General features: G+C 38.1%; 1 protein-coding gene across 2 annotated transcripts in view; it reads left to right on the top strand.

Annotated features, from left to right (window-relative positions):
• The window catches only part of DARS1 (aspartyl-tRNA synthetase 1), a 64,604-nt gene that overhangs the window by 30,237 nt on the left and 9,299 nt on the right, over positions 1 to 25,068 (top strand). For both annotated transcript variants that reach the window (XM_040971513.1, XM_040971514.1), the window contains 7 exons: positions 4,665 to 4,767; positions 5,803 to 5,883; positions 6,820 to 6,879; positions 11,811 to 11,922; positions 12,648 to 12,782; positions 16,810 to 16,957; positions 24,240 to 24,386. In XM_040971513.1, the coding sequence (XP_040827447.1) occupies positions 4,665 to 4,767; positions 5,803 to 5,883; positions 6,820 to 6,879; positions 11,811 to 11,922; positions 12,648 to 12,782; positions 16,810 to 16,957; positions 24,240 to 24,386 (786 nt within the window). The remainder of the gene's footprint in view (positions 1 to 4,664; positions 4,768 to 5,802; positions 5,884 to 6,819; positions 6,880 to 11,810; positions 11,923 to 12,647; positions 12,783 to 16,809; positions 16,958 to 24,239; positions 24,387 to 25,068) is intronic.

Below are 25,068 nucleotides of genomic sequence, written 5' to 3'. Positions count from 1 at the left end.
CATGAACTTACACCCATATGGGATTTCTGTGTATGCAAGGTGAGGACTTTAATCACTAAGCCACCACACCAGACCCTTGGGCAATAATCTTAATAGTGTTGTGCTGGTAGGCTTAATATGTTGAGTCTCAGTTTTCTCATCTGTTAAAGGTTGTTAAAACCCACCTTTAGACTTTTGTGAATCATAATTGGCTGTGTAAAGCATCCCACACAGCAACTGTAACATAAAAGGAAAGTATTAAATGATAATGTAACAACACTGTGGGGATTTATACATATTAAGATCTCTTTTAGCACAAACAATTCTATTTTCCATTGCTCACTCAGAAGGCGCAATCTGGATTGGAGCTCTTTGCTGTTCTCCAAGAAGACTTTATCTGGGTCAGCCCCTTAGGTTGGGACCCAGCAGCAAGAGATATATGAACTGCTTTTGTCTGTCATTTTTATACAAAGTGGTAATCCTTTGATGAAAGTTGTGTGCTATCAGAGATGTTTTTGCTTAAATCCTCCGCTAGGAAACTCCAAATTGCCTACTTTAAAAACAGCCTTTTCTTAGTGTTTGTCGTTCTTGTTCTCTACCCCAGTCTCTATCAGTGGTTTTCAAAGTGTGATTTGCTTTAAGAGGAAGAAAATAATGAACCAGGGCCAGCACTGTGGTGTAGTGAGTAAATCTGCTGCCTGTAGCTCTGGCATCCCATATGGATGCCACTTTGAGTCCTGGCTGCTCCATTTTCAATCCCCTTCACTCCTGAAACAGCAGAACGTGGCCCAACTACTTGTTCCCCTGCATATCCATGTGGAATATCCATGTGGGAAACCTGGATGAAGTTCCTGGTTCCTGGCTTCTGTCTGTTTCTATTTCTCCCTCTTTCTCTCTAACTCTGCCTTTCAAATAAATAAAGTCTTTGGAAAATCAAAACAAAACTCATTTTTTTCTGACTGCTCATGTACCCTTCTCAGTCTTTGTCACTTCTCTCTAATCCAGAATTATACTATGATCTTCAGTATTTCTGAAGGATAGTTAAGCAATCTGCAAAAATAGATAAACCTGCCCAGAAGAAAGCAAATTTATGACAGGTTACTCCAGATGTATTTCAAAGCCTTTATGGCACACCATAGCTTTGAACTTTTATAAAGTTAATTATAACTTTATCACTTTCTTAAGATTGTGGAGTCAAAAAAATGTGTAGCAAATCATCTCAAAACTCAGCATGGGGCTGACGCAATGGCAGTGAGCTGGATGGGAAGCGGGGCCGCCGGGATTAGAACCGGCGCCCATATGTGGGATCCCAGCACATTCAAATTGAGGACGTTAGCTTCTAGGCCACCGCACCGGGCCCATCAACGTACTTTTAAATAGTACATTATCAGGGTTGAAGCCAAAGCATCGCAGGCTGCGCCTCCCATGTGGTGCTGGCCCTATTTTATTTTATTTAAGATTTGTTTGGAAGACAAAGAGAGATAAGGAGAGAGAGCTGTCTTTGACCTGTTGGTTCACTCCCCATATGGCTTTAAGCTTTGGAGCTAGGCCAGCCTGAAGCCAGGAGCCAGGAGCTTTTTACAAGTCTCCCATGTGGGTGCAGGGGTCCAAGAAATTGGGTCATGTATTGCTTTCCCAGGTCATTAAGCATTGATACCAAGTGGAGCAGGACTCAAAGCAGCACTCATGGAATGCTGGCACCACACAGGTAGAGATTTAAATTACTAAACATGGTGCCAGATCCCCTCCTCCTTCAAGCGATCTTTAAAAGAATGAAGTTGGAGGACTCCTACTTCTTGACTTTAAAATTTACTAAAGATAGATAGCATCCCTAATCTGCAAATCCAAAATCTGAGACTTTTTGAATCAATGTGATTTCACTGTTTGAAAGGTCTGCACATGCCCTAAAGAACAGGTCTGCATCATGATCTTGGAACTACAGATAGTGGAAGTGACCCTGAAGTGAGGGGTGAGGCCACAAGTAGTTAAGTGTATTTCACTAAATCCTTTCCTTTGAGATTACTGGGTACTGCTTAGTTTTCAAAGTTACATAGTTTGTAACTGTGAATTAGTCATGCTTTATATAATTTTTGATAAGAAGCTTTAGGAGGGAGTGGAGTAGTATATAGCCTAATTGTTAAGATATTTGACTGTCTGTTATGAGAGTACCTGGATTCAATTCCCAGCTGGATTCAATTCCCAGCTTTGGCTCCTGACTCAAGAAGTGAGATCCTAGGGTAGAAGCAGTGATGACTGAACTAACTGGGTCCATGGCACTCATGTGGGAGACTTGGTTTAAGTTCCCAGCCCTCAACTTTAACCATGGCTGTTATGAACATTTGAGCAGTGGGCAAGCGAATGGAGTTCTGTCTCTGTAACTCTGTTGTTCGAAGAAGTAAATTAAAATTAAAAGCAAAAAACGCTTGATAGTTACCTCTATTTTTATAGACTACTTTTCATAAAGATTTATGCTTATTTTCTTTTATAAAGACAGCTTTAGTTACCACTAAACTATGTAAATTGATGGTTGACAGTTCCTAATGGATTACATAAAATCTGCTCTTCCTGTTAGCTGGAGCACTTTAATATCAAGATCATAGTAATGTATCTTATTTGACGAGTGATTAATTACACAGAGGGTCAAAAGGGTAGTTAGAAAATGAAAGAGGTATAAAATGCAATACAGTGATAGTATGTGAGGGGGGAGATAGTAATAATAAAAATAGCTGACTTAGCTTTTGAGAAGATGTGTTTAATTTACTTGATCCATTTCCCCTGCAATAAAATAGTTATTCTTTCCACCATGGTTACTCCCATCCCCCTCCCCACTCTATCTTCTGTAAAAACCCAAGCTTTTAGTTGTTAGATGCAAGCTTAAAAAAAAATAGAGACATAGTAGTAAGTTTTAAAATGGAAATCTGAAACCTTAATAGGGTCATTTATGGTAGCAGTCAAAACTGTAACATATATACTATGTAGTGTACCATCTTTATGGATGATGTCAGTTAAAATATCAATTATACTGTATTTCTACAGTCCTGGGAATTTTTTTTTCTTCCATAGGTAACAACTTACTGGGTATTCCTATTCCTCTTGACTTGTAATGTTGTACACATATGAACCCCTCTTAAGCATTTTACCAATTCTAACTAGCAAATTTTGTCTGACCCTTTCCCACAAACCTTTGAATTTGCTATTATGAAAAATAGATAAGAGTAAGTTTGGATATAGATATTTGAGATGAAGTATCCAAAGTTTAAAAGATTAGAATGATTTTAATGGTACGTTAATAGGCTTATTTGTTTATTTTCATTTACTTGAAAGAGTTGACAGGGAAATCTGTCTTCGAGTACTAGCTTCCCCAAGGTACTTGGCAAAAGCTGGGACCCTGGCCCAACCCTTTAGGGACCATTTAGGTCTCAGAAGAGTCTTATCTTAGTTCACCAACTGTTTCTTGTGCTATAATAAATTCTGAGTTTCTTTAGTGCACAAGATTATTAACTAGTTTATAGGTGATAGTTTTAATTCATATAAAAGTCTAATTAATACAGGAGATATTGATTGATGTTTTTAAGTGGTAGTTTATAACAAGTGATGCAGAATTCTAGGCAGTGTAACAAAATGAAAAATGTTCTTACTTCACCACTCTTCAGCTCTTAGCCTTGTTTTGATCCTTTGAAACTTGGAGCAAATGTTCATTAAATTGGATTGTGGTATTCTTGTGTAAAATAAGTTGAGTTTCTGGAATACCTAGCAATGCCACAATTAGTAAAAATCCAGTTTCCTCATCAGAATGAATTAAATTTTCCCACAAAAACTCCTTTTCACTGAATATTGTGACATTCTATCAGTGCAACACTTGACACAAAACTGGTGAGTTTTATATCAGAATCACTATTTTGGTTTATAACCTTTCTCCTCTGGTATGTGCTAGAGATAAATAATTGTGTTTATTAATAAGCTACTTCGTAGGGTTTGGATATTCAGATTTCAAGTTTGTTATAGAGTAAGCTGCCCTAGAGATCCATTTGTTTTATGCTTATTGTATATTAACATTATTATGGGTGTTCTTTTAAGTGGGAATATATAGTTCAGTAGGCTATTAATAAATTGATGACAAAATATTATCAGAATCTATAGGTGATGCAAGTATAATTGCAAAACAGCACCCTAATGTCCTTTTACTACCCCGAGATCTTTTTAGTTGACCTTCTTTGTTTAATTCCATTTTATATCAGTAATTGCGTTTGTTGAAACCATTGTTTTTCATTATAGGAAATGCTGATCATAGTGAATCTCAGCTATAAGGAGAGAAATGCTCTTTCATAAATAATTGAAAGAGGGTTTTTTTAGGGGACTTTTTGGGTTGTTCGTTCATTTTATTTTGATTTGCTTTTGTTTGGTTTTTTACAACTTGTCACTATCCCGTGCTGCTCCTGTTAACTTTTGCATTCAGAGTATTTTATAAACGGAAATCAGATTATGGCATCTAAAAACACAATCTCTTCAAGGAATCTCGCAAAGTATGATACATAATAGCTCACTGTGAGTAGTTAATAGACTATTTTGTCTGCATTGGTTTACTGTGTTAAGGAAGAGCATAGTATATTCAGCTTTATTGCTGAAATGCTAAATAAATTCTGACATCAGATAAGATGATTAAAACTGTAAACTGCTTTTGACAGCATTAACAAAGAAAGCATCGTTGATGTAGAAGGCGTTGTGAGAAAAGTGAATCAGAAAATTGGAAGCTGTACACAGCAAGATGTTGAGTTACATGTTCAGAAGGTAATTTTCATTAAAATATAAAAATGTGTAGAAATAGATTTGAATAGTTGTTAGAACTTTTCATGTCAAATCTATGTGTTGGTAATAATTACAGTTGATGTGTAAGTTGATTGCTGAATTAGGTGGCTTTTGTCGTATAACAGATCTTCCCAATATTTGGTAACCTAAAACAGCAAACACTTATTTGCTTACGCTTCTATGAATCAGGCAGTTTGGATGGGCCCATCCTCAGTGGTTTGGCTGCTTCTTGTGGCATTGACAGTGTGGTACCAACAGGGCTCCCAGAAGAAAGGTGGCAGCACTGCTGCACACTTTTTAAGCATCAGCTTATTTTATGTGTTTTGAATATTCCATTGGTCAGAGAAACATGCAAAAACAGACTTATGGGATAGAAAAATATTTTCCAACTCTTGGAGGGAGGACAAGTAAGAGCATGGCGAAAGAATGTCATTACAAAAGAACAGAAGCAGGAGGAATTATTGCAGCTCTTTTTATACAGCCCACCACAGTCACTTTGGGAAAAGTTTAGACCACTTCTAAACAGTTTTTACTATTATGAACCTACTCTGGGAAATTTCTTCTGAAGGTGTACTTTTGAGGATTCAGTAACCTGATTCATAGTCATTATATTTAATTGTAGTTATTTTATGACATAGAAAAATCTTTATATTTCAGCAGTAATTTCTGTCCTCATTTTGATTGAAGCTCTGAAATAGTTTCCGGCAGGTTATTCATGACAAAATTAGGCCTGCAGTTCAGTTCCATCCATCCCAGTCTACATACTAGAGTCATATGACCCTAGGATTTGCAAGTATTTGTTGGTTTAGCAGCATAGAGCTAGACAAAAAAATTATCATTATCTTTATTTTATAGATCAAGAACTTTTTTTTCTTTTTTTTTTTTTTAGCAAGCAGTTTCAGTTAAAGATGTATGCTAATGCTACCTCATGTTTTAAGTCAGTGGCAGATTTTTTTTAGCTGAAAGATAGCAGTTTTGTTATGCTTCCAACTATTTTTAGCAGTGTCTCACTTTCAGATTTATGTGATCAGTTTGGCTGAGCCCCGCCTGCCCCTGCAGCTGGATGATGCCATTCGACCTGAAGTGGAGGGAGAAGAGGTAAAAACCACCTTTCAAAAATACTGTGCTGATTTGTCTATAAAACCCTGAAAGTCTGATGCCCTGTTTGATACTTGTAGACTGTTTGGAACTCTGTTTTTATTTATACTTACTCTTAAGTCAGTGAACCTGAAATTTCTTGGTCTCAGAATTCTTTTTTATAAGTTAGGACTCTAAAAACTTATTTTTGTTGTTGTCTGTCACAATTTATAGTTTTAGAAATTGAAATGAATTTTTAAATATTCATATAAATATATTGTATGTGTTATATAAATAAAAATTTAAGAAAAATAGCTATTTTCAAAACCAAAAAATAATTACATTTTAGCAATGACATTGTATTATGTATGTGTCTACTAATTTTCAGAGTATTTCACGTAGTGGAAAATGACTTGATTCTTATATTGCCTCTGTATTCTGTTGTGATGGTAAACACATCATGTAACCTTTGGAAAACTCGATACTAAAGTGAGTGCAAAAGCGTTTTTATGGGAGAAAAAACTAGTTTTAACTTCATTGACTCCCCTAAAGAAAATACACAGAGACTGTTATGTCAGCCTTTATCTGTTCCTCCAATTTAAGACTAGCAGGTTAAATCCAGGAATCACTGAAGGTAAGGCAATTACTTCTTCTGTTGTACCAATGATGAGATGAGGTTTTTGGAGGTACAGAAGATAAAGAAAACTTAAACATCTTTCTGTTCATTCCCATTTATCCACTTACTATTTCTCTCTTTCTGCATTAACTTTTCTCTAGCCCCACTTGTTTTTGTCATTATTTTGAATCCCTCATTTTCACATGTATAATTGTCATACCCGTATCCATCCTCACTTAAAAGTAAATAAGATTTCTAAAAGTGTTTTTCTGTATTCTTAAAAAACTTAATAAAACCTGATTTTTTGTTTGTTCGTTTTTGTCTCTTCTTTTTTTCCATAGGAGGGAAGAGCTACAGTTAACCAAGATACAAGATTAGACAACAGAGTCATTGATCTTAGGGTATGCCTCATTTGTTAAATGAAATGATTATGCCAGCATTGAGATGGACAGGAATATTGCACCTTTCAGGCATATCAGACCATTTGTATTTGCATATACAAGAAACCATTTACCTTTCTAACTGTTCTCATTAACCCTTCTTCTAAAAAGAACTGTAGACAAAGTCAGCAAATAAAGCTGTTTACCAAGACTGGCGTCCCCCATCAGAGGACCAGTTCAAGTCCAAGTCCTGGCCCTTCCACTTTGATCCAGCTTCCTGTCTGTGTACCTAAGATGGCAGCAAATGTTGACCCAAGTGCTTAGGTCACTGCCATCCTCATAGGAAAACCAGGTAGAATTAATGCATCCTGGCTTAGGCCTGGCCCAGCCTTACAGTTTTGCAGCCATTTGCGTAGTCACTCAGCAGATGAAAGATCTGTGTCTACTAATATGCCTTTCAAATATATTTTAAAAATTAGAAATCTTTTTTATTTCTTACAAGGCAGAGGAATAATCAAATACTGTTGTTCTATTGGATATTGATTCGATTTATTTCATAAGTCACAGATGACCATAAAGCCAATAAATGAGCTTGCTTCCAGGTAATACTTATTTGGGGCAAGTTAGGTTGTAAGGTGAAACATTACATTGAAATCACTGTGAAACTGTGAAAGAATCATGTTCACACTTTAAAAAGACCAAGTGGAAATGAATAATTAATGCCTTAATGCTTTGAATTTGAACTATGTATAGAATTTATAAAGACTTTTACCGTAGTCTTATGAGTTTTCCGTTTCTGTTACCCTTTCTGGTTTGGTTGCAAACGAAAGAGTTCAGTGGTTTCATCGTCATAATAAAATGATTATCTTTCTTGATGTTTTGACCACATCTTCCTCTTGAAATAGATACTCAACCTGAAGCTCAAACTCTTCGTCACCTTCCAAGTTCTGTCAAATTCTTCTAGAGCCTGCCCTTATTTTTCACTCATGCGTGACTACTACATATTGGTTTTTTGTCAGTTCTTACTGTCTTCATTCTAATTTGCATAGAAAAAGTGAGTAGGAATCAAAAGTCCTCTAGATTCAACATAGAAACCTCAGGTTTTTTGTGTATTTCGGCCACAGGAGTTAGGGAGGCATCATACAGTATGTGCCCTTGCTGTGTATTCAAAAGAATTGTTACTGGTTTGTGCTATGGCCCTGGGTTTTTGGTGTTTTCTTAATTTAAATTTATTTTCACAATTGAAAAAATATAAGGATTCACGGTAAAATCTGGATACCTTTTTAGGAAGTTGGAAAAGAGTGGACCGATGCACTGGTATAGGTGCTAGAACTGCTCCCTGTTGTGCTGCATCCCTTCTGAATGCCAATATGAGTCTTGCTGCTCCACTTCCAGTCCAGCTCCTTGATAATATACCTGAGAAAAAAGTAGAGGGTGGCCCAACTCCTCAGGATCCTACACCCATATGGGAAACCTGGAGGAAGCACATGCCTTATGACTTTGGCCTGGCCCAGCTCCAGCTGTTAGAGCCATTTGGGCAGTGAACCAACAAATGGAAGAAGACCTTTGTAAATCTTAAAAAAAAAAAAAAAAAAAAAAAAAACAGAAAGAAAGAAAGAGAGAGAGGGAGGGAGGGAGGGAAAGAAAAGAAAAGAAAAGAAAAGAAAAGAAAGAAAGAAAGAAAGAAAGAAAGAAAGAAAGAAAGAAAGAAAGAAAGAAAGAAAGAAAGAAAGAAAGAAAAGAACGAGAGAAAGAAAAAGTTGGAACAAGAGCAATTTTTTTTTTTTTAGATTTATTTATTCCTAAGTCAGATATACAGAGAGGAGGAGAGACAGAGAGGAAGGTCGACTGCTCTCCCAGGCCACAAGCAGGAAGCTGGATGGGAAGTGGAGCTGCCGGGATTAGAACCGGCGCCCATATGGGATCCCAGTGCATTCAAGGCGAGGATTTTAGCCACTACATCACGCCGCGGGGCCCAATACAGCATGATCTTATTACTTCTATTGAAAATCATTTCGTTTTTTTAGGATCTGCTTATTTGTTGGTGGTGGTGGTGGTTTTTTTGTTGTTGCTTTGTTTTGTTTGTTTGTTTTGGGTCTTTTTTGGAAAGCCAGAGTTACAGAGACAAGGAGAGAAAGACAGGGAAAGGATTTTGCATCCCCTGGTTCTCTCCCCAAATGGCTTCAATAGCTGGAGCTGGTCTGCAGCTAGGAGCCAGGAACTTCTAGGTCCCTGCTAATGCACCCGAGGAAGCAATAGAGGATAGCCCAATTCTTTGGATCCCTGTCTCTTTAGAGGAGACCCACATAGAATTCCTGACTCCTGATTTTGGGCATTGTCATTGCTGCCATTTAGGGAATGAGCCAGTGGATGGAAAATCTCTTTGTCTTTTTCTCTGTAACTCTGCCTTTAAAATAAATAAGTAAACCTTTAAAAAGTGTAATGAGGAAAAAGTACTCTTTCTTATACAAATCATAGATGTTTTTCTGAAAAATATACATTAGCACATTTGTTTATGTAATCAGGAAATCAAGAATAGGAGCAGAGAACACTGACTCTATAAAACTCTGCCTTTAAAGAAAAAACACATGCAGCTTTTTAAAAAGGTACATAGGCTGTCACAATCAGTTTAGTTTCCATTGATTGTTGACGTGAGTTTAGTTAGGCTAAGTAAAAGAAAAGTGGGGGTAAAGTGAGTTCAATGACTATTTTGTTGACATAAGTAGAGTATAAGTAATAGTGAAACAGCGGGCCCTGCATGATGGCCTAGCAGCTGAAGTCCTTGCCTTGAACACACCAGGATCCCATATGTGTGCTGGTTCTAATCCCAACAGCCACACTTCCCATCCAGCTCCCTGCTTGTGGCCTAGGAAAGCAGTTGAGGAATGGCCCTAAGCCTTGGCACCCACATGGGAGACTTGGAGAAAGTGTTTGGCTCCTGACTTTGCATCAGCTCAGCACTGGCCGTTGTGGTCACTTGGGGAGTGAATCATTGGATGGAAGATCTTCTCTGTCTCTCTTCTCTGTATATCTGACTTTGCAATAAAAATAATTTAAAAAAAAAAAAATTAGTGAAACGGCATTTGATTTTAAGCAGGTAGAAGGTTTTTGGAAGCAAAAATTTACGCAATTTGTTTTGATTGGATCTACCAAATAGCTCCCTAAACCATATATAAAACAGAGGTCACAAATCTTCCTGACATAAATGTAAACATCTTTTAAATAAACAATTAAATGGTCTAACAAATCCTAAAGATCTTCACAGTGCTGCTCTCCATTGTTTTGTGAAAAACTTTTTATTTGATTTAGAAAATGTTATTTAAATATGACCTGGCTTCAGTCCTGCTTTTTATAAATTCAAGATTATTAAATGTTGTTCTTTATAGTGAAAGAAATGCAGAGCAACTATTCTGTCATATTCAGTGTTTCCAAAAGGCAACTGTTCTCTAAATGAAGAATGTTATGTATGTTGAGTCCTTTGATAAGGATATGGGATCTAAAAGTGAAATTTCTGAAGCAAGATAATTTCTCATCAAACTTTGTGCACAGTTAAATTAGTGCCTGAGGTCAGGTATTTTACTGAACACATAGTCATAGAATAATAATTTTAATAGGCAAGACCTGAAGATAAAAGCTACGTTTTTGATTAGAGAAACAGGTAAAAAAAAAATCGGACCACTAGTAAGACTGATTTTTTTTTGTTTAAGATTTATTTATTTTCATTGGAAAGGTAGATATACAGAGAGGAGGAGAGACAGAGAGGAAGATTTCCATCCGATGATTCACTCACGAAGTGATCGCAATGGCTGGAGTTGAGCCAATCCGAAGCCAGGAGTGTAGAGCTCTTCCGGTTCTTGCATGCGGGTGCAGGGTCCCAAAGCTTTGGGCCGTCCTTGACTGCTTTCCCAGGCAACAGGCAGGGAGCTGCATGGAAAGCAGGGCTGCTGAGATTAGAACCAGCGACCATATGGAATCCCGGACTTTAACCACTGTGCTATCGTGCCGGGCCCTGATTTTTCTTCTTTAAAGATTTATTTGTATTTATTGGAAAGTCAGACTTACAGAGCTAAGGAAACACAAAGATCTTCTATCCAACGGTTCACTCACCAAGTGGTCACAGTGGCCAGAGCTGAGCTGATCTGAAGCCAGGAGCTTCTTCTAGATATCCCATGTGGGTACAAGATCCCAAGGCTTTGGGCTATCCTCTGCCTCTCTCCCAGGACACAAGCAGGGGAGCTGGATGGAAAGTAGAGAGGCTGGAATATGAACTGGCTCCCATATGAGATCCCAGCAAATGCAAGATAAGGACTTTAGCCACAAGGTTATTGTGCTAGGCCAAGACAGTACTGATTTCAACCAGAAGTAAAATAGGGGGAAACAGAGAAAGAAAGAAGAGGGAAGAAGAAAACAAAAAATAGAAACGGTGATTGTGATTGACACACTGTTGTCACTGATTGCTTTGTGTCATTTGAAAAATCATCATGGTTAGGAGACCTACCCTTTTTTGTTTACTTGTAGCAGACACATGAGTATCTGCAGTTACTATATTGTTGAGTAATAGTTGAAATAAAAATGAACATGGGAATATTGTTTGTCTGTTTTCAATTGTTATATTTAACTTCCCTAAAGAAAGCATTCATATACTTCAACCTTTAGTACATTTCATTTAATGGGTTGCCTTTAAAAAATAAACTAAGAGCATTTGCAAGTACCACTTTTTACTAATTGGTTTAGTGCAATTCTTAGACATTAAGACATCTGCTTCACCAGCCTTTGCAGGGAGGTGGTTGCTAGAGCCATCATACCATATCACTTCTGCCTCCTGCTTTGTTTGTGTGCTTTTGCCTTCTCCCCCTTGTACTAGGCTTTTAGGCTTTCTTCAGTGCTTGGCATATAGAGAGTGCTGAATAAATGTGACAAATGGATTTAATCAGAGTATTGCTATCTTACAGACGTCAACTAGTCAGGCAGTCTTCCGTCTCCAGTCTGGAATCTGCCATCTCTTCCGAGAAACTTTAATTAACAAAGGTTTTGTGGAAATCCAAACTCCTAAGATTATTTCAGGTATGTTTCATACTATTTCCCTTAATTTTTAAAAGTAAATATTCCTTCCCCAAATTTATTTATATTAAACCTTTGGTAACTTTAGAATTCCAAGCATCTTTCAAGGTTTATTGCTACATGCCAAGTCATAGATCAGCACAATCAGTAGCACGTATCCTGAAGCTGTAAGACACAAAGCAAGAGTCTTGTTTTGTTCTTGTCAGGCCAATAACAATTTACATTAGGTAGGTTTTATTTAAAACTGGTAGTCTAATTTTGTTTTCTACAAACTGTGTTCTAAAAGCTATTAAATACTGCAAGTTCAAAAATAACATTGATTCTCATCCTTACATGAATATCTTCTAGATCATTTTGTCTGCTTTAAGAGTTACTTAACTAACCCTTTAAAGGAATATACACAACGGACAATTATTAAACACAAAATTGTATGTTGTCTTTTTTTTTTTAATACCTTCAAAGCAGCTGTAATAGGTTTCAGATGAAATAAAAAAGACACTGCATGTATCTAAAGAGATCAATCTAGCTAGTCTAAAATGTGTAGACTTGAATAAAATAGTTTATATATACACATATATAGGCTATGATTAACCTGAAATTACTGATTTTCTATATGTTTGTTTTTAAATGAACTACTTGGTTCAAAAATATAAACTTAATTTTGAAGTGTTATTCTTTTCATTAACTGCTTGCTTTTGGAATTAATTTTAATAATGTAAATGTTTCAGCTGCCAGCGAAGGAGGAGCCAATGTATTTACTGTGTCATACTTTAAGAATAATGCATACCTGGCTCAGTCCCCACAGCTGTACAAGCAGATGTGCATCTGTGCTGACTTTGACAAGGTTTTCTGTATTGGACCAGGTAAGATCTTAGCAGTTACGGTTTTTTCCAGGTTTATTAATTATATTGTCATTATAGGTTCCGAAAACATTGGGAAAGCTTATATTCTTGTGTCCACTGACTGCATGAGAACTAGACTTTGAGGCAGAAATAACATTGTATTTGGTTAGAAGCTTGAAAAAGAAACTGTGTGTGTCAACAATTGTAAACATTTGGGCAAAATTCAAGTGGGTAGGATCCTAAGTATTATATTTCTATAGAAAATAACAGAAGAAAAGTTTCATCTTGGGAATATCTTATTTTAAAAATGAGTGCTTTTGTGGACTGACATGGTGGTTTATCAGTTTAATCCTCCAGCTATGGTGCCAGTACCCATTAGGGGCACCAGTTCACATTTCAGCTGAACTACTTCATATCCCAACTGCTCTATTTCTGATCCAGCTCTCTGCTTATCACCTGGAAATGGAGCAGAGAATAACCCAACTTCTTCTTCTTTTTTTTTTTTTTAAAGATTTATTTATCTTTATTTTTATTTGAAAAGCAGATTTACAGAGAGAAGGAGAAAGATTTTCTATATGCTGGTTCACTACCACAATGGCTACCATGGCTGGAGTTGAGCAGATTTAAAGCCAGGATATAAGCAAAGAACTGATTCGGAAGTGAGGCAGCCAGGACACAAACCAGTGCTTATAGCCTACTGAGCTGCTATATCAGCCCCAAAATAAAGAAAGGTTTTGTATTAAAAAAAATAATGCTTTGAAAATATATACCATCTGAAATGTATCTAATTATTATTTTTTAAGAGCAATTAGAATAGTATGAGCTTCTATTTGGCATTTGCTTTTAGCTGTTAGTACTATAGAAGGAAGAACTACATATATATATATTTTAAAATTTATTTATTTTTATTGCAAAGTCAGATGTACAGAGAGGAAGATCTTCCGTCTAATGATTCACTCCCCAAGTGACCGCAACGACTGGAGCTGCACCGATCTGAAGCCAGGAGCTAGGAACTTCTTCCAGGTCTCCCCTGCAGGTGTAGAGTCCCAAGGCTTTGGGCCAACCTCAACTGCTTTCCCAGGGCACAAGCAGGGAGCTGGATGGGAAGTATGGCTGCAGGGATTAGAACCAGCGTCCATATGGAATCCTGGCACGTTTAAGCTTTGGACTTTAGCTGTTAGGCCACCACACTGGGTCCAGGAAGAACTATATCATAACTGTCTTATACTGTTGAAAGTTTGCAGGTTGGCTCTGCTTCCTGCTTACAAGTTTTTTCCACAGGCTAGTCTTTTTACTACTATTATTTGTACTGTCTGTAGTGTTAGGAATAGGCTAAATTTCATTAGATTCTGGGTCTCCTGTGGGAGACCTGGAAGAAGGTCCTGGCTCCTGGCTTTGGACTGGCTCAGCTCCAGCCACTGTGCAGAACTCTATTAACTTGGCTTTAAAAATAAATTTGCTGGTGCCTGGTGCAGTAGCCTCGTGGTTAAAGTCATTGCTTTGCTCATGCTGGGATCCCATAGGGGTGACAGTTCTTGTCTCAACAGCCCTGCTTCCCATCCAGGTCCCTGCTTGTGGCCTGGGAAAGCAGTCGAGGATGGCCCAAAGCCTAGGGCACCCGTCACCCATGTAGGAGACTAAGAGGATGCTTTGGATCAGCTCAGCTCTGGCCGTTGTAGCCACTTGGGAGTGAATCAGTAGATGGGAAATCTTCCTCTCTGTTTCTCCTCCTCTCTATATTTCTGACTTTCCAATACAAATGAATTTGCTGGGCCTGGCAAAATTCTCGCCTTGTGTTTGCTGGGATCACATTTAGGTGCCGGTTTATGTCCTTACTGCTCCACTTCCCATCCAGCTCCCTGCCTGTGCCCTAGGAAAGCAGTGAAGGATGACCCAAAACCTTGGGATCCTGCACCTACCTATGTGGGAGTTCCAGAAGAGGGTCCTGGCTTCAGATAAGCTCAGCTCTGGCCACTTGGGAGGTGAACCAGTGAATGAAGGTCTTTCTGTCTCTTCTTCTTTCTGTAAATCTGACTTTCCAATAAAAATAACTCTATATAAACAAATAAATTTGCTAGAAGTCAACTGCAGAACATAATCATTTGGCAGTTTTTAATAAGGCTGATTACATACAAAATCAAGCTTTAGTCTATTGTTTGAAGCTTACCAAGTTTCATTTGATAGCATAATAAAATTAGAATATTGTTTATTTGTTTGATTGCATAATGAAAATTAAATACTTGACAGTAGAGAAAGTGGCAAGTTCATGAAGTGTCTTCATTTTCCTAATTTATTAACCAGTTGTTTATTGAGCACCTGGTGCCTATGTCGCATTGTACTGGATAATATGTTCATAAAGGAACAATCCATTAGCACTTCTCAAGTGCTAGTTAACAGGAATCATCAGTGAATCTTGTTAAAATGTAGATTCTGACCAGTAGAACTGGGATGCCATGATTCTGTAGCTCTGTCGCTTCTGTTCATGTTGTTGATTTGTAGACCATGCTTTTGACAAGGGAACAAACATTGTTCCAGCTCCCAAAACTAAGATTGACAACTTGTAACAGTGACAGGGAATAATCAAATGATTTTCAATACAAGTAATAAGATTATGCTGTATTGGTCGCAGCGGCGTAGTGACGTAGTGGCTAAAGTCCTCGCCTTGAAAGTGCCGGGATCCCATATGGGCGCCGGTTCTAATCCTGGCAGCTCCGTTTCCCATCCAGCTTCCTGCTTGTGGCCTGGGAAAGCTGTCGAGGATGGCCCAAAGCCTTGGGATCCTGCACCCATGTGGGATACCTGGAGGAGGTTCCTGTCTCCTGGCTCCTGATCGGCGCAGCACTGGCCGTTGCACTCACTTGGGGAGTGAATCATCAGATAGAAGATCTTCCTGTCTATCTCTCCTCCTCTCTTTATATCTGACTTTGTAATAAAAAAAAAATATTATGCTGTGTTAATCAGTAAATGAGTATTAATTAGTAAGTTTAAAAAAGGGCGAAAGTAAAGTTTGTCAGTCACCATAATGAAAATTTAAATTTAAATGAGCTTTAGCAACATTTATAGGCAACAAAGATGCCATTCTAAGCAGAATAAATAAACAGAATATAAAACAGTAGTTTTCTACAAAAGCAATAGTAAGACTAGTTATCGTTAAGGAATGAGAAATGGGCTGATATTGTAGTATAGTAGGTCTGTGGTGCTGGCATCCCGTGTGGGTGGTGGTTTGATTCCCAGCTGTCCCACCTCCAATTTAGATCCATGCTTGTGACAGCCACGGATGGCCAGAGTCCTTGGGCCTCTGCTCCCGCATGGGAGATTTGGAGGATGCTCCTCCCTTTTGGTTTCACATTGGTTCAGCTCTACCATTGTGGGCATTTAGGTTAATGAACCAGCAAATGAAAGATTCATCTCTCACTTTCTCTTTTTCTCTGTAAACCTAGTTTTAAGTAAAAATAAATCTTTAAAAAAATAGAGAAGTTTAGGTTAGAATGAAATTGTGAAAGCATAAAGATTTTTGACATTTTATGACTTAGAACCATCATTCTTGACCAATCGTAAGTTGCTAAGCAAGGATGTGTTGCAGGAATATGAATTTGGTAGTAATGTAAAAGATGAACTGAGCTAGATTCAGGAATTCTGGAAAGGCTATTGCAGTGAGGATATAATAAGAGTTAGACTAAGATTATGGCTGTAGTATCTATAATGTTACTTTGTTGGTATACTTTCATTTACTTGAGTCTAGTTTTGATAAAATTGCGGACCCTTATTCAAAATCAAATTTTTTTATTTATTGAGAAAATATCTCAGGAGCTTACATTCCCTTGCAGTTCTCATGAACCTGCACTATTCCTTTACATTTGATCCAGCTGTTTATGCATCACTGTAGGAGTTTGTAATGCACGTGCTGTACAGAAGAATGCTGAAATGATAGTTTGTTAAACCATTAAATCACTGTAGTGATAACCGTTGGGTACTACTAAATTGAAGTTCATGCTTAAATTGCCATTTACCAAACATTTTAAATAACATTTACTGTTTAACTTCATAGTATTCAGAGCTGAAGACTCTAACACTCATAGACATCTAACTGAATTTGTTGGTTTGGACATTGAAATGGCTTTCAATTACCATTATCATGAAGTTATGGAAGAAATTGCTGACACTTTGGTACAAATATTCAAAGGACTTCAGGAAAGGTAAAACATTTTATATCTCTAAATTAATTTGTTATCAGTTTGGGTTCTTTTTTTAAAGATTTGTTTATTTGTTTGAAGAGCAGTTTAAGGAGGTGGGGTGGTGCTTAGAGAAATCTTCCATCTTTTGGTTCACTCTCCAAATGGTTGCAACTGCCAGAGCTGGGCCAGTGCAAATCCAATAGCTCAAGTACTTGGGCCATCTTTCACTGCTTTCCTAGGTGCATTAGCAGGGAACTGGATCAGAAGTGGAGTAAACAGGGCTTTGAGCCATGCCCATATGGGATACTTGTGCTGCAGGTGGTGCCTTTATGTGCTCTGCTGCACCATGCCCTAGTGCTGGCCCCTAGGTTCTTTTTAAACAAAAATCATAAGTTGGAGACATATTTCTGTTGGAGCTGTTCGCATGCGCACCCAGAATTCTTACAATGCTGCATTGGTCACAGTAATATGGTACAGAAGAACATTTTGGGGACCAGACCTCAAATTTAAGGTCTCCATAGGGTTATGTTATGTTTCCCAGCTGCTCTACTTGTGATTCAGCTGCCTGCTAAAGGGCTGGGGAAAGCAGCAGAGGATGTCTAACTACTTGCTTTCCTGGCTCAGTCTCAAACGTTGGGATCATTTGGAGAGTGGACCAATGAATGAAAGATACCTCTATCATTTGCATTGCCCTGTGTTCTCCTTTCACATAAATAAATCTGTAACACATGAAAAGAAAAGGTGACGTGGCCTAATAAGCATCTGTGGTAGTCATACAGTAGCAAAATCACCTAACAATGCATTTGTCATAAGATTTCCTCATCTTTAGGTGATACATGACTGTAGCTGGGAATATACATACCCAAAATAATGCTGTAGAGGATTCTTTTTGTAGTAATACAGGTTAAGTCACTTCCTGGAGAGCTAGCATCCAATATAGGTGCTGTTTTAAGTCCTGACCACTCCACTTCCTATCCAGCTCCCTGCTAATGTGGCTGGAAATGGTGGAAAATGACCGAAGTGCCTAGAGTCTGTCACCCATGTGGGAGACCAAGATGAAACTCCTGGCTTAGCCTGGCTTAACTCTGGCCATTGTGCCTGGTTGGAAAGTAAGCCAGTGGATGGAAGACCCACTTCTGTTGTTTTCTGTCTCTCTAACTCTGCCTTTCAAATAAATAAATCTTTAAAATGTGTGTGTGATGCCTTAGTATCAAAGTCAATTGAATGTTCAAGTGATTAGCTTCCTTTTGGTAATGAAACTTTACCAGATTGTGAACAGCCCAACTATATTTGTTACTTCCTTCATAGTGATATCCTGAATGTCTGAACACAAAGAAGTGTATTATTTCTCTAATGACTTATGATTTGAGAGGTAGTATGAAACGGTAGGTAAGAACTTAAATTCAGGGTCATGTAGACAACCTGAACTCAAAGTCTTTCTGTATTGCTCAAATGTTTGGGTCATGAAAAAGTAATTTAATTCTGTGCCTCAATTTCCTCAGCTATTAAATGGAATGTATCATTCAGAGGCAAGAAGTTTTTTCAATCTGTTTATTATTTTTGTGAACCTGTCCATTTGTTACTTAAGTCTGTGTTAGAGATGATGAATTCTTAAATTGATTTGTATTTAGATGAAGTGCTCAGTAAAGATTAGAAACTACTAGCCTGAAAGAACTTTTTTTAAAATTTGTTTGTTGTTATTTGAAAGGCTGATTCACAGAGAGAGGGATAGACAGAGGGAGAGAGAAAGAAAGATATCTTCCATCTGCCGTTTCCTGTCCCAAATGGCTGCAAATGCCAGAGCTGAGCTGATCTGAAGTCAGCAGTGCCTTTTGAATCTCCCACATTGGTTCAGGATTCCAAGTACTTAAACCATTCTGTTGTTTTGCTTGGCAATCAGCAGGGAGCTAGATTGGAAATGAGCAACCAGGATATGATCCGGAACCCATATGGGATGCCAGAGCTATGGGCAAAGGATTAGCTTGTTAAGCTACTGTGTCAGTCCCCTGAGGAGACTTTTTACCTGTTTGGGTGTATAAATTAACATTTACCAAAATATTAGATGTGTTCCATTTTAGGTACAAATTAGCAAATCTTTTTTTTTCCCTTAAAATCATTGGAAATGGTTTATTCTCATGATGTTTAGCAGAGCAAATAGGAAAAACAGATGGAAATCAAATTAAGTTGAACAACAGAGATTCTTTTTTTCCTATATTTGAACATATGTCAAATATTAAGTGGATATAATTGAGTTATCTAGCATTTTAATAGCATGAGGGATTAACTTTGAAGGTTTTCTTTAAAATTGCAGATCTGTTTTTTTTGATAGATAGCTGCATTGATATGTGTTCAAAATAAGAATTTTATTTACTCTATTGCAAAGCTAAGAAGTAAGTCCAAGAATTTATGAATCGCTCTTAATATAGGCAGCCTTAGGTGATTTGCAAAAACGGGTTGCTACTCATTTGACCCAGAAAAAGCTCACAGAATTCTGCAAATCAAGAGATTCAAATCTTCATGTTTACTTAAGGAGCACCAAGAAACTGCCTGTCCATTAAGGGTATGCACATCCAAAAAGCCACTGAGTATCTGAAAGATAACACATTAAAGTAGCAGTGTGTGCCATTTTGTCATTAAAATGATGGTACTAGTGGGTGTGCCTAGCTTGGACAGTGAGACTAGACATGGTGTGCAACCCAAAAAGACTGCTGAATTTCTACTGTAAATGGCTTAAAAATACCAAAAGGAACTTAGGGGTTTGGTTGTAGAATTTTTGGCCATTAAGTATATCCTGGTTAACAAAGCACCCAGGATGTACTATCACACCTTCAAAATTCATGAATTAACTCACCTGTGAGCTCCATTGTGCCACGCTGAGATGGTTGTTACTGAAAAGAAACAGAGTGTCCCTAAACCAGAAGAGAATGTAGTAGGGAAGAAAAAGATATTCTAGGAAAAACTGAAAAAAAAAATACATACAACCCTGAAATAAATTTGGCACAAAATAATGCAAATTGAAAGAAAAAATTTACATGGGCCAGAATTGTGATGATTAAGGCACGTCTTCCAATATGTCTCAGCAGAAGATGGCCCAAGTGTTTGGGCATTTGCCACCTGCTTGAGAAACCTGCATGAAGCTCTTTGTTCCAGGCTTCATCCTGGCTCAGCATTGGCCACTGCAATCAGCCGGAGAGTGAACCAGTGGGTGTCCCTGTCTCACTTGCTGTTTGTCACTGTCTCTGTAACACTGAGTTTCTAATAAGTCATTAAGTTTTTTTTTTTTTTTTTAAGATTCACTGTTATTCAAAAGAAAAATCTTCCATCTGCTGGTTCACCCTCTAATTGACCACAACGGCCAAAGATGAGCCAGTCTGAAGCCAGGAGCCTCTTTCAGGTTTCCCACACAGGTGCAGGGTTCTAAGGCCTTAGGCTGTCCTCAACTGCTTTGCTAGGCCACAAACAAGGAGCTAGATGGGCAGTGGATCAGCCAAGACATGAACCAGTGCCTATCTGAGAATGTGTTGCTTGCAAGGTAAGAATTTAACAATTGAGCCATCATACCAGGGCTATACGTAAGTCTTTAAAAACAGAAATAGGGGCTGACACAGGTTTGCAGCAAGTTGATCATCCTGTGACCCTGACATCACATATGGGAGCTAGTTTGTGTTCTGAATGGTTCGTTTCTGATCCAGCTCTCTGCTTGTGGCCTGGGAGAGATGTTTGCAGTCCTTGAGACGCTGAATCCATATGGAAGACCCAGAAGAAGCTCTTGGCTCTTGGTTTCAGATTGGCTCAGCTCTAGCCATTTTGGCCATGACAGGAGTAAACCAGCACATAGAAGACCTTCTCTCTCTCTTTCCTTGTCTCTGTAAAAGTCTACCTTTCAAATGAAAGGTAGATTCCAAGTATAAATTAAGCACTGGTCTTAAAGGTATGGTGGTAGAATGGATATTGTAGTGGGATAAGCGTTGTGGTACAGTAGATTAAGCCATTGCCTGGGTGTCTACATCCCATAGAGGAGTACCACTTCAAATCCTGGCTAGAGCCAGCTTCCTACTGCATGAATTCACCAATTTAAGTGATAGCTAACCTGAAGTGTTTGGAATACTACCCAGATGGATGCTGGGATTCAGTTCCCAGTTCTGGCTTTCGCCTGGTCATTACCTGGCTTGGACATTTGTAGAGATAGCAAGCTACTGGGAGGTTAGTTAAAATGTGTGTGTGTGTATGTGTGTGTCCACTCTGCCTTTCAAATAGATAGAAATAACATTTTAAGAAGTACTAAGGAATATGCGCCAACATTTTCTAGGGTTTGTATTGCTTTGTACCTTTGAGGAGCTAATTGCTAACAGCCATTTTTTAACCTTTAAATTCCGAAGCATTTTTTAGGTTTTCAGCAATATCTATTCAAGCAGTCTATGAAACAACTGCTATTATAAAGTAAAATCTCCCTTGGAACTGCAAAAAAAAGAGCATACTTTTATAATCTCTTTTCACATTTATAATTTAAGTTTCTGAAACTTTAATATCAGAACTGGAAATTTCTACTTCAGCTTTTATACAATAGTCTAAGAATAATTCAGGCTCTTGAGAATAGTCAGAGCTCTACAAAAATTAAAGACTTGGACACTATTATTGCTGAACCTTTTTGTGATAATTTGAAAATAAAGGCTTTCAGGCCTGACACGGTAAACAGGCAGCTAAAGTCCTCATCTTGCACATGCCATGACCCATATGGGCACCGGTTCTAATCCCAGTGGCCCCACTTCCCATCCAGCTCCCTGCCTGTGGCCTGGGAAAGCAGTCGAGGATGGCCCAAAGCCTTGGGACCCTGCACTCTTGTGGGAGACCTGGAAGAGAGTCCAAGCTCCTGGCTTTGGATTGGTGCAGCTCCAGCCATTGTAGCCACTTGGGAAGTAAATAATCGGATGAAAGATCTTCCTCTCTGTCTCTTCTCCTCTCTGTATATCTGACTTTCCAATAAACACAAATCTTTAAAAAAAAGATTTATTTTATTTCCAATAAACACAAATCTTTAAAAAAAAGATTTATTTTATTTTCATTGGAAAGTCAGATATACAGAGAGGAGAAGAGACAGAGAGGAAGATCTTCCGTCCAGTGGTTCACTCCCCAAGTGACTGCAATGGCTGGAGCTGAGCCAATCTGAAGCCAGGAACCTGGAACTGTCCAGGTCTCCCACGTGGGTGCAGGGTCCCACGACTTTGGGCTGTCCTCTACTGCTTTCCTAAGCCACAAGCAGGGAGCTGGATGGGAAGTGGGGTCGCTGGGATTAGAACCAGCGCCCATATGGGATCCTGGCGCATGCAAGGCGAGGACTTTAACCACTACATTGTTGCGCCAGGCCCATAAATCTTTAAAAAAAAAAGAAAAGAAAAGAAAAGCTTTGTTTCTCTAGTCCATGAATCATTTAGGAATTTTAGGTTTCTGAGTTGAGTCATTTATATGTTAGGTTATCTGATTTGTATCTGGTTCTTAAATTTTTAGTATTTATTTGGTTTTATTTTGTTGTTTTCATAATTTATTTATTTTTACTGGAAAGGCAAATATTTAGAGAGGAAAGACAGAGAAGATGATATTCTATCCACTGATTCACTTCCCAAAGGGCCACAGTGGTTAAAGCTGAGCTGATCCGAAGCCAGGAGCCCAGAGATTCCACTGGATCTCCCTCATGGTGCAAGGTCCAAGTGATTGGCCCATCCTCTACTGCTTTCCCAGGTCACAAGCAGGGAGCTGGGAGGGAAGTGGGGCCCCCCGGGTACAAATCATTGCCCATATGGGAGCCCAGTGTATGCAAGATGAGAACTTTAGCCATTAAGCTATCGTGCCAGGTCCTACTATTTATTTCTAATAGAACACCGTACAAATTTTTTCTTAAATTGTGGATAGTCTTTTGTGCTATCATTCATAGCTTTGATTAGAGATTAATAATAACTAGAACAAAAAAAAAGCTATTTAAATAGCAGTCATTGAGGTCTTCCTAGCCATTTTTAAATCCCATGGTGTAAGCCTCATTAAATCAAGATTTGAATAACTCAGACTAAACTTTGTTTTTTATGTCATGAAATCCACTCAAGAAGGAATAATGTCTTCATTTCTAGAATGTAAATTCTCGTTAAAGGATTCTATATAGGGCCATCCACAGTAGCCTGATGGATGGATGCTTGCCTTGCATGTGCCAGAATCTGATATGGGCACCAGTTCATGTTGCAACTGCTCTGCTTCCCTCCCAGCTCCCTGCTTATGCCCTGGGAAAGCAGTCAAGGACAGCCCAAAGCTTTGGGACCCTGCACCTGCCTGGGAGACCCGGAAGAAGCTCCTAGCTTCTGGCCTCAGTTTGGCTCAGCACTGGCCATTGTGGGCTCTTGGGGAATGAGCCAGTGAATGGAGAAAGTTCTTTCTTTCTATAACTCCTTCTCTCTGTAGATCTGCCTTTACAATAGAAATAAATTATTTTTTTATTAAAAAAAAGATTATAGAGAACTGAAATAGCAATTTTAGAAATCTACAAACTAAACAGCTTCACAATACACAAGTATGGAAACTAGCCTAATGATTTCTCAGGTACTCATCACCTATTGTCAACCCATGACAAATTTGGGATTTTCCTTGCTTTTGCTTCTTTTTTAGTTTATATGAGGCACATAGAGACAGAACTATGTGTGTCCTGTCTGCCTGTCTTTCCTCATATGCCCACAACAGCCAGAACTAGTCCTGGACTGAGAACTCAGTCTAGGTCTCCCATGTGAGTGGCTGAGAAGTGGTATTAAATATTTTAAATAGTTACATTTCAGTTTTAAGGGCCCGGCGGCATGGCCTAGCAGCTAAAGTCCTCGCCTTGAGCACGCCAGGATCTCATATGGGCGCCGGTTCTAATCCCGGCAGCTCCACTGCCCATCCAGCTCCCTGCTTGTGGCCTGGGAAAGCAGTCAAGGATGGCCCAAAGCCTTGGGACCCTGTACCCACGTGGGAGACCTGGAGAGGTCCAGGTTCCTGGCTTCAGATTGGCTCAGCTCCAGCCATTGTGGTCACTTGGAATGAACCATCGGACGGAAGATCTTCCTCTCTGTCTCTCCTCCTCTCTGTATATCTGACTTTCCAATAAATAAATAAATCTTTTTTTAAAATTTCAGTTTTAAATTTAAATACTTAAATTTAATATCTTGACAACTTGGTAACGCTTTTCCTAGTGCATATGCTGATTGAAATAATTTAATATATTGCTAGAGTGACCTCTTGTGGCAGAAACATTAATCTAACATTAACTCAATCATCTTATGACTAGGTTTCAGACCGAAATTCAAATGGTGAATAAACAGTTTCCTTGTGAGCCATTCAAATTTCTGGAACCAACTTTAAGACTGGAATATTGTGAGGCATTGGCTATGCTTAGAGAAGCTGGAGTTGAAATGGGAGATGAAGATGATCTGAGGTTTGTCCTTTCTCTTTTTAATTATTTTTGGAACATTGGTAATTAGGTATAGGGATTGAAATGGCAAAGTTATGAATGCATTATTTTTATGTAGCTAATAAGTTTATATTCCAATAATTTGGTATATATTATGCTGCTTTGTATAATGTATGTTCTGAAACAAAAATATTTCGTGTGATTTACCTAAGTTTCAATAATTTTGTTTTCAAGCATTATTTTTTATTTCTTCCTTCTCACATTTATAAACCTTTAGAGAAAATGGGAGTTTTCCTGTGATTTTATAACTTAATATATTATTTCAGTTTTCAGAATTGATGATATTATTTAGAGTTGGTGGCAAATTAAATCCATCTCCTCCGGGATTTTAGCATAAAGGTGTTGCTATCTCTAGAAGACCACAAAAATTACTATTAATTACATGGCATATAGTACTGTCTAAATTCAGATCATAAAGCTTATGATTTTGAAATATTATAAATTTGGTAAATATGAAAGTTGCTTTCAACTCTTTTTTATTCAGGGGTTCCTAGTGAAAATATTTAAGCCCTCATAGCAATATACATACATATTTATATAGTAAAAAAGATGATTCTCAGTTTTCAGATTTTTAAAGAAAGGTTTCATTTAAAACCCTTATTTTCATTTGGTTAATGTACATGCACAAGTTTTTAAGTCTTTAAGC

This window comes from Ochotona curzoniae, unplaced genomic scaffold (genome assembly GCF_017591425.1).
Source record: "Ochotona curzoniae isolate NIBS_2020 unplaced genomic scaffold, NIBS_Ocur_1.0 contig_2210, whole genome shotgun sequence".
Taxonomy (NCBI): Eukaryota; Metazoa; Chordata; class Mammalia; order Lagomorpha; family Ochotonidae; genus Ochotona; species Ochotona curzoniae.
The sequence above is the reverse complement of the archived record's forward strand: the minus strand, read 5'-3'. Positions and strand labels throughout refer to the sequence as shown.